We start from the raw sequence: 8480 nt of genomic DNA, 5'->3' as shown, positions 1-8480 counted from the left end.
TATATTTTTAGCACTTTCATATTATTTGTTTGTTTAATTAATTTGTTAAGTTTAATTTTCTATACGAGCACTCTCTTTGGGGAACTTTTTAATTTTTAAATTAATTCTGTTGCATTTGATATGCTTATGTTTGTTCACTTTATTTTAAATTTGTGTACTTCACTGAGGAAGGCCTATGACATTAGATCAAAAATATTCTGATTTATTAAATTTACTGCTGGAGTTACAAGGTATTCTGTTTCACTTTAAAACAGAGTATAAGCTTAATTGAAGTTTCTGGAAGTCCATTGTGATTTAGAAACATTGAAGGCATCTAAACTGTACTAGTCTGTCAGTAAGAATATAAAACTGTAATAATGACATTAAATATGTTCTTAAGTAATTTGATAGGAGATCTGTTCAAAAAATAACCAAACTTTATTTTTTTACTTTTAAAAAATCAATTTTTCAAAAATATTTCCTCAAAATTGATGAAAAAAAAACTTTATGGGTTAATTGTACATAAATANTTTATACGCATAAATAATTTTTAAATATTTATTTATTTATTATTTATAAAATTAAATATTGAAATTTTTATCAAATGAAATTCTTTAGATAAGGTCACGTGACGCGAAGGAATTGGTCTGCTTTGGCGAAACGTGGGTTACCGAACATGAAAATGACTTCGTTGGGCGACTAGCGAGTTTTTTTTTTTTTTAAAGGAAAATTTGAATGATTTTTATTTCCAAGTATGAATAAAACTTCTTTGACTCGAAATAATTAATCGAACAAAATGGCTAGATTTTTAAGTAAATTCAGACAAGCGATGGTAAGTCGAGAAATACTCGGAGTACAGAAAGGTGTTTTAAAAACTGTACTTTTAGGTCCTTTATACGTATTTAGGTACGAATGAACCTCCGAATGAGTGGGTGGGACCTTATCAGAGCTGTAAATCATGCCTGGTAGGTGTAGAAACGTCAAAGGAACATATGGTCTGCGCGTTACCTTTCGCGGGATAAAGGTCGCGCAAGAATTTTGGAATTATTTGATAATAATTATTGGAATTTTGGATTCAAAATTTACATACGAGTAAAATTGAAGTTCAGCAAAACCCCTCATTCAGAACTGCAATTTTATCCATATGTAAGTAAACATATCAATGAATGCTTCTCAAACTTTTTTGGATTTCTGGCCTCCCTCGGTTGTGACTGTTAGTAGTAACGCCTCCTGTTCTGCGTACAATGGGACCCTCCTATCGTGCCTAATATCCCCTTGGATAATTCAAATGAACCTCTGAGAGACAATATCGCACACTTTGAGAAGTGCCGACCAAAAAGTTACTTCTACTCGATATGCTGTGCATGTATTAAACATTTACCCGTAAGTAGGTGACCGGACGACCCCGATTTTGCTTGTTTTGAATATTTGATCGTAGAATAAATCTTTGAATAGGGCAGTTACGTTAATAAATATCAAAAATTTATAGGTCGATAAATAAATTTTAAAAAATAACCAAAGTTCGATCGGTTTTAGGTCCCGTTTTCACTAATTCTGAAATGTGTCTCCGGTTGGATTGTAAATGATGCTGAAATGTAATATAAACCCAGAAAGTACAGTTTTATTCTTATGAGAAGAATGGTGATTTTATAAGTTTGTGTATGAATTTTGTATTGAATCAATTTATTAATGTATTTATGAATTGATTTTATAATAATTGAAATATTTTTGACAAGTAGAAGTGAAATTAATTCTCAAAGATTTGTTTGAATATAATGGTTAATAACAATGTATTTTTATTGCAGTGTCGTAAGTGTAATAAATGTTTAAATTATTATGTAAAAGTTAAAAATTATTTAAAATATTAAAAATTAAGGAATATTTTAATTTGAGATGTCATTTGAGTATAAATTAAAATTTCCGATAAAAGTGCACTAACGGTAAATAATAAATTTTTCATTTTGGGTCATTATCATATTTTGCTATACTTATTGGGTTGCAATTTGAAAAAATTGTAGACTTATAAATTCCCACTGTTGTCTGTCTTTATGTCTCTTCTTAATCTTGAGAATCAAGTTAGTTAGATGAAATCTGAGACCAGATGTGGGAACCTTAGGGGATGGAGATCCTGATTAATTAACTATATACAAATGTCCGATGCAAACTGGAAGTCGTGTTATTTCAATTCAAAACTTTTCCCCTGAAAGCAATTAATAGATATCCAGTATGACTCTGTTGTTAAAGGAAAAGTATGATGTGCAGGGGCAAGATGATGATAATTATTTGAGGTGGAGAGCATATATTTTAAATTAAATAAATTAAAAATATGATTAAAAATTGCAGCTTGGCATTCTGATGTCTCAATAAATAATTATTTGTAAAATTATAGTTTATTATATAGGGTGTTTCGTAAATCTGGCTTCATAGAAGTTACGTTGATGTTTGTTTATTATTTTACAAGTGAAGCATGGCTCTGAGTAAGGAAGAACAAATTCAAGTTATTTTAATGGTTTGGACTTGCAATCAGCATGAAGTTACCAAAAAATTTAATAAGCTGTATTCAGACTTCCCACCAATTGTGTACAACAGTCTACATCAGGGGTGTCCAACCTTTTTGTTTCTCTGGGCCACATTGGAAGAAGTCATGGAGTTTTATTATAAATAGAAGTATATTTAATTTTAATAATTTTACAAAGTTTACTACAAGTATATTTAAGGATTAACATGTCAAGATTATAGTAATAATTATTAAAACTTTATTACGAAAAAAGATATTTTAAAAAATTACTTCTACAGACACTTTCAATTTTTATTTAGAAAGAGACAAATTCATTTATTATAAAGGAGACAAACAAACATTTATTTGACAAACACAAATATTTGTTTTATTTGGGTCTCTAATTAATAAAAAAATTACAAAACACCATTTTAAAGTGCATTTTTATTCAACTAATATATTTATAAATAATAGATAGCCCAAAAAAGTAGCCAATGCGCCAAATGATATTTTTTACGCCAAACTAATAAAAGAGTAGCCAAATCTTGCAATGTTGGAAGGAATACTAAATAAAGCTGAAGTTGGGACTCAAGGGATTATAGACCCGAAAGGACGAAAGGTAAAGAAGTGAGGAAGGTTGGAAAATTAAGGGCCAATATGTGCATAACAGAAGGCCTATTTAACCTTTCTCACTGCTTTTTATCTTTTGGCCTTTCTCTCCTTTCCCCGTATTTGACTCTATACTCCTTTGAGTCACAACTCCAGCTTTATTTAGTACGTCTTCCTCATTCACACATTTCCAAGTATTTGAAAATATTTCCTTTCCACTCATAAATAAAATATGTATAAAGGTTTACAGCTTTGTGAAACACTTTTTTTTTTTTTTTTTTTGAGTTTATGCCGTTGAAATAAATAAAAAAAATTTGTCAGTTTTGTTTACATGTTTATTGGGCCGCCTGCGGGCTGCAGGTTGGACACCCCTGGTCTACATGTATCCATTCAACTACTCAAAAATTGGGTATACGTAAATAAGCACTTCACATAGAACCAATATCCAGCAAGAAAATATAAAACTACACGTATCCTTTTAAGTCTTGGCAACTACACACTGACTGAGGCTCCTTGTCACCAAAATATCTTTAATTTCTTCCTTCTTACTCAGTATAATGTATCATCTGTAAAAGAATGTATAAACATCAACAAAACTCCTATTAGACTTGTGGGACACTCTACTTATAACATGAACAATGTTAACATCTATATCAACAATGTAAAACAGGCAAAAAGTTAATTTGTGAGTTTTGAAACAAAAATTAAGAAATGAATAATTGAAAATTTATTGAAACTAATATAGTTCTAAAAAGTATTTAAAAACTATTTTACAAATTAAAAATTTTTTTATTAAAGTTTTCACATGTGTATTTATTAAATATATATTGTGGAGATTAACTTTAGTGTTTTATGACCACAATATAAACAATTTTGCATGTAAAAGTTTTAATTCATTAAAGCTTATTTTCTAAAATTTATCATTTCAGAACATAATTAAGACAATATTTAAATTAATGATAATTTATAAGTTATCTAACTTTAAAAATCATTTACAACTCATTTTAAACTTAAAATACTATATGATTAATTTTTATATATTAATTTAGGTTTTTAAGTTATCACAGAAAACATTTTCTACAAATGGAGAACAGGTTTTAACAAAATTACTTCATAATAAGTTTCCCAAGGCTGCTACTATAAAAGTATCTGATATTTCAGGTGAGATTAAATTTTAGTGCTTTGATAGAGACTAATTCAAGTCTATATCAATATTTTTTTCAAACTTCTCTTAACTGCGTACAATTATAAGAAATACATTTTGCTCATGATCTACACACAGAATAAAATGAAAACAACAAAGTTTTTATCAAAAACAATTTTAATGTTTAATACAATATAATACAACATTGAGAAAAAATTTACAATAAAAAATGCAAAAATTAAAATAGGAAAGATTTTATGTAATGTGATGGATGTGCTTGAAATTTGCAATGGCAGAAAATTTAAACTGTACTTTTAGCAGATAAATTTAAATTTTATTAATTCCTAGTTATTATGATGAAAGAATAAACATAACATAATTATATTGGTATAAACATTTTGCTGAAATAAATTGATAGTTATAAAAAACCAACTTTATTGGAATAATGTTTAATATACATATCATGAACATTTTTGGGTCTTTAAAAGTTCAAAATTGTTCGATTAAATATATTTGCAGTGAAATTTATTTGAATCACTTATACAAGACTATGTGATTAGACATTATGTACAGAACACAATTATTTATATTTTAAAAAAAAAACAAAACAAAGCAAAACTTTTAGATTCTACACTAAATATTTCTCTATATAGCATAATGAATTTTGATTTACCTTATTTACTTGCATATAAGACAAGGTTTTTATTCATTTATCACAGCTTCAAATTCCTAGGTCGTCCTATAAATGTGGGCGAAAGATTCTTTGCATTTTTTCAAATAATTTTTGTGAACCGTGTATTTGCATTTTTTCCTGGATGCTAATCCTCTTGTATTTAAAAACATAAGTATTTTATCTGGATTGTTTGAATCATTCTTGCGTATTGTCAGGAGTAAAGCAATAGGAAAAGCAAAGCTGTTGAATTAAATTCCAAATTGAAATTCCGAAATCACACAGGAGCACAATAAAAGTTTTAATCCATTCCCACGTGAAAACAAATGATTATTTGGAAATCAGAATTTGGAGAAACTCATAAGTGTAATTGATGGATAGTGGATTCGACTGTTAAGAATTGTCCAACTTTACATGAACAAATTATGTTGTCGATTTTACCAAATTTTTCTTTAAAATTTAAAATGCCAGTAATTTTTGCGGAACAGTATGTGCATTTATGTACATTTGATAAAATTTAATTTGTGATTAAACAAAATAAAATTAGAACTGTATTAATAAATGTAATTTTTTTAATTTTGATCTTTAAAGTCACACCTCATCCTATATGCAAGGCCATCTTATATGCGAGTAAATACGGTATTTTTAATCAATATTAGAAATTTATATTGTTTGTAGCACATGCAGAAACCATTGCTCTAATGTAAAGTATGGATTACATTTTTTAATATTCAACAAATGGTTTATATTAAGCACTTTATATTAAATATATAGGATATTCATAATATTTATGTACATGATATTGAAACAACAATTTTTAAATATATCCTATGGAAACTAATGATAATTTAGTTAAAATACTCCTCAAACCTTTTAACCAGAGTGCTTCTATTTTTAGAAGTGCACTGGTTAAAAGGTTTGAGGATTATTTTATTTATATTTATCAGTGTGTAATGAGATTGGATAATTTAGTTCTAATGTGAAAGTCATTTTTGTACTAAAAAGCTTAATTACTGATAATCACATCTTAGGCTATGTAATGTTTGTTTAATTAATTAGTTTTAGTCTTGGCTACTCAAATTATAGTATAAATACAGAGCCAGCCCTACCATAGGATGAATGGAGCAGCCACTCCAGGCGCTAAGTCCTAAGGGGTGCCCCAGTGGTAAAGAAAATTAAAGGAATAACTATTTTTTTCACTTTTCGATATTTTAATTGTAAGTGTGGGCCAGTATGTGAATTGTCTTATCTGTTGAGACGCGCTTGAGTCGAGTGTGTGGTTGGGGTTCCACCCCTGGGCGCCATAATAGGATCTCGCTCCATCCTGAAACTTGCCTCAGGCTGGCACTGTATAAATACGTGATAAATTATCATGATAAAAATGAATTTGCAATACAAAATATTTTATATAAATTTGAATATAGTGTTAAAAATTGCATTTTATTTAAATATATTAAAAATAATTTTAATATCAGAAACAAAACTTCTTGTAAATGAAATTTTTGCAAATTTACTAAATTTGTAATCATTTTTCTGAGAATCTAGTCTACATTTATAAAGAAATTTTTGTAATTGAGTGACTTGATGGAAAAAATGATGTATCCTACATTAGGAAGTTCTTGAGAAAAAGAAGAATTTGTGTTTTATTTCACCAACACTTTAATATGTAATGTTTAATTAAAGTAGGTGTACAACCTGTGGCACATGCAACTGAAGCATGAACGTGTTTTAAAAGATGGATCAACGATGCACACATTTTAATTTGTTAATAACTTTTTTTAACAAGATATGATATTTATACTAAGTCCCACAATTTTTAAATGTATACTTGATAGAATATTAGTGATGACAATCATAAAATAGAAAATATATGGATTTTTAAAGAAAGCTAGTCCAAATTAGCTTTTATGTAAAAAAAACAGACTAATTTATTATTGACATTTAAATTGCTAAATCAGTTAAGGCATGCTATTTTGTAGGATATAGATCAGATTTTTTGCATGAATGAGCTGGTCTGGATATGCCAGGCTTGCCTTACTATCAAGCTGCCACATTGCAAATTTGACCAACCCCATGATGGACATATGAAAAACACCCTCTTAATGTCTACAAGGCAAAAATAGTTTAAATAATGATTTATATATATCTAATAAAAATTGAAATGGTTTAATATTAAATCTATAAGAGTAAGTTTTATAAAAGCTTTTCATTTTAAATATACAATTGATAGGTGGATGTGGTTCCATGTTTGAAATAAGTATCGAAAGTAAAGAATTTCAAGGTAAAAGCAGAGTTCAACAACATATGATGGTTAATCAGGTAAAATAAAATTTATAGTTTTAAAATAATTTGAAATCAATATTTAAATTTTACTATATTTTGGAAAATAATTTTATAGAAAATCTGTGATTAAACAAATTAAATAAGCTTAAAAATTTCATTTATATCATATCAATACATGTATATATAGGTTCACTGCCAATTTTCACAAGTTAAAAGGATTGTCATATCTGATGCTGATCTGAAAATCCTTTTAACTTAGACAGAAGACACTTAAAACTCTTATGATTGTCAGACTTGCTTATTAAATGGCCACAGATGGCATTATGTGTAGTGTACATTCACTTGTATTATCTATATTGCAGTTATGATTATCCCTTTGTTCTATGTGATTTTTAGCTTATTTTATTTACACTTAACTATAGCTAGGATCAAATGTCAGTGATATCAAATATAAACACAAGTATACTTTAATAAATAAAATCTAACCTGGGAATAAACTGAATAAACAGAGCACCTTTATATTATATTTTTAGCACTTTCATATTATTTGTTTGTTTAATTAATTTGTTAAGTTTAATTTTCTATACGAGCACTCTCTTTGGGGAACTTTTTAATTTTTAAATTAATTCTGTTGCATTTGATATGCTTATGTTTGTTCACTTTATTTTAAATTTGTGTACTTCACTGAGGAAGGCCTATGACATTAGATCAAAAATATTCTGATTTATTAAATTTACTGCTGGAGTTACAAGGTATTCTGTTTCACTTTAAAACAGAGTATAAGCTTAATTGAAGTTTCTGGAAGTCCATTGTGATTTAGAAACATTGAAGGCATCTAAACTGTACTAGTCTGTCAGTAAGAATATAAAACTGTAATAATGACATTAAATATGTTCTTAAGTAATTTGATAGGAGATCTGTTCAAAAAATAACCAAACTTTATTTTTTTACTTTTAAAAAATCAATTTTTCAAAAATATTTCCTCAAAATTGATGAAAAAAAAACTTTATGGGTTAATTGTACATAAATAACCCCTGTTTTTTTGGCCTGGACCGCATTTAATCAGAGACAAAGCTTTTATTCGTATTCTTTATTTATTTTCTATGCATTTCGGGTGCAATATTTTCTTGTAATTTGCACCCCTCTTCAGGATTTTTACATTTCTATAAATTTGGTAAATTTAATTATTACATCGGTAAATTACTACAATAGTTATACAATGGTTAACTAACCTGTTTTAAGTTTTAGATCGACATCTGCCCAGTGTTGATGTTATGTCCCCTAAGGCATTTTTAGAC

At 27.8% G+C, this 8480-nt stretch overlaps 1 protein-coding gene across 1 annotated transcript in view; it reads left to right on the top strand.

Moving 5' to 3' along the window:
- The first annotated feature begins 612 nt into the window (after positions 1 to 612).
- Positions 613 to 8480, top strand: part of LOC111634320 (bolA-like protein 3) — an 18184-nt gene continuing 10316 nt past the window's right edge. Inside the window, exons 1-3 of the mRNA XM_023379076.1 lie at positions 613 to 811; positions 4135 to 4246; positions 7130 to 7218. Of these exons, the coding sequence (XP_023234844.1) occupies positions 776 to 811; positions 4135 to 4246; positions 7130 to 7218 (237 nt within the window). The 5' untranslated portion in view covers positions 613 to 775. The remainder of the gene's footprint in view (positions 812 to 4134; positions 4247 to 7129; positions 7219 to 8480) is intronic.

Source organism: Centruroides sculpturatus, unplaced genomic scaffold, assembly GCF_000671375.1.
Source record: "Centruroides sculpturatus isolate CEXI.00-Female unplaced genomic scaffold, Cexi_2.0 scaffold886, whole genome shotgun sequence".
Classification (NCBI taxonomy): domain Eukaryota; kingdom Metazoa; phylum Arthropoda; class Arachnida; order Scorpiones; family Buthidae; genus Centruroides; species Centruroides sculpturatus.
This window is presented reverse-complemented; position numbering and strand designations above follow the sequence as displayed.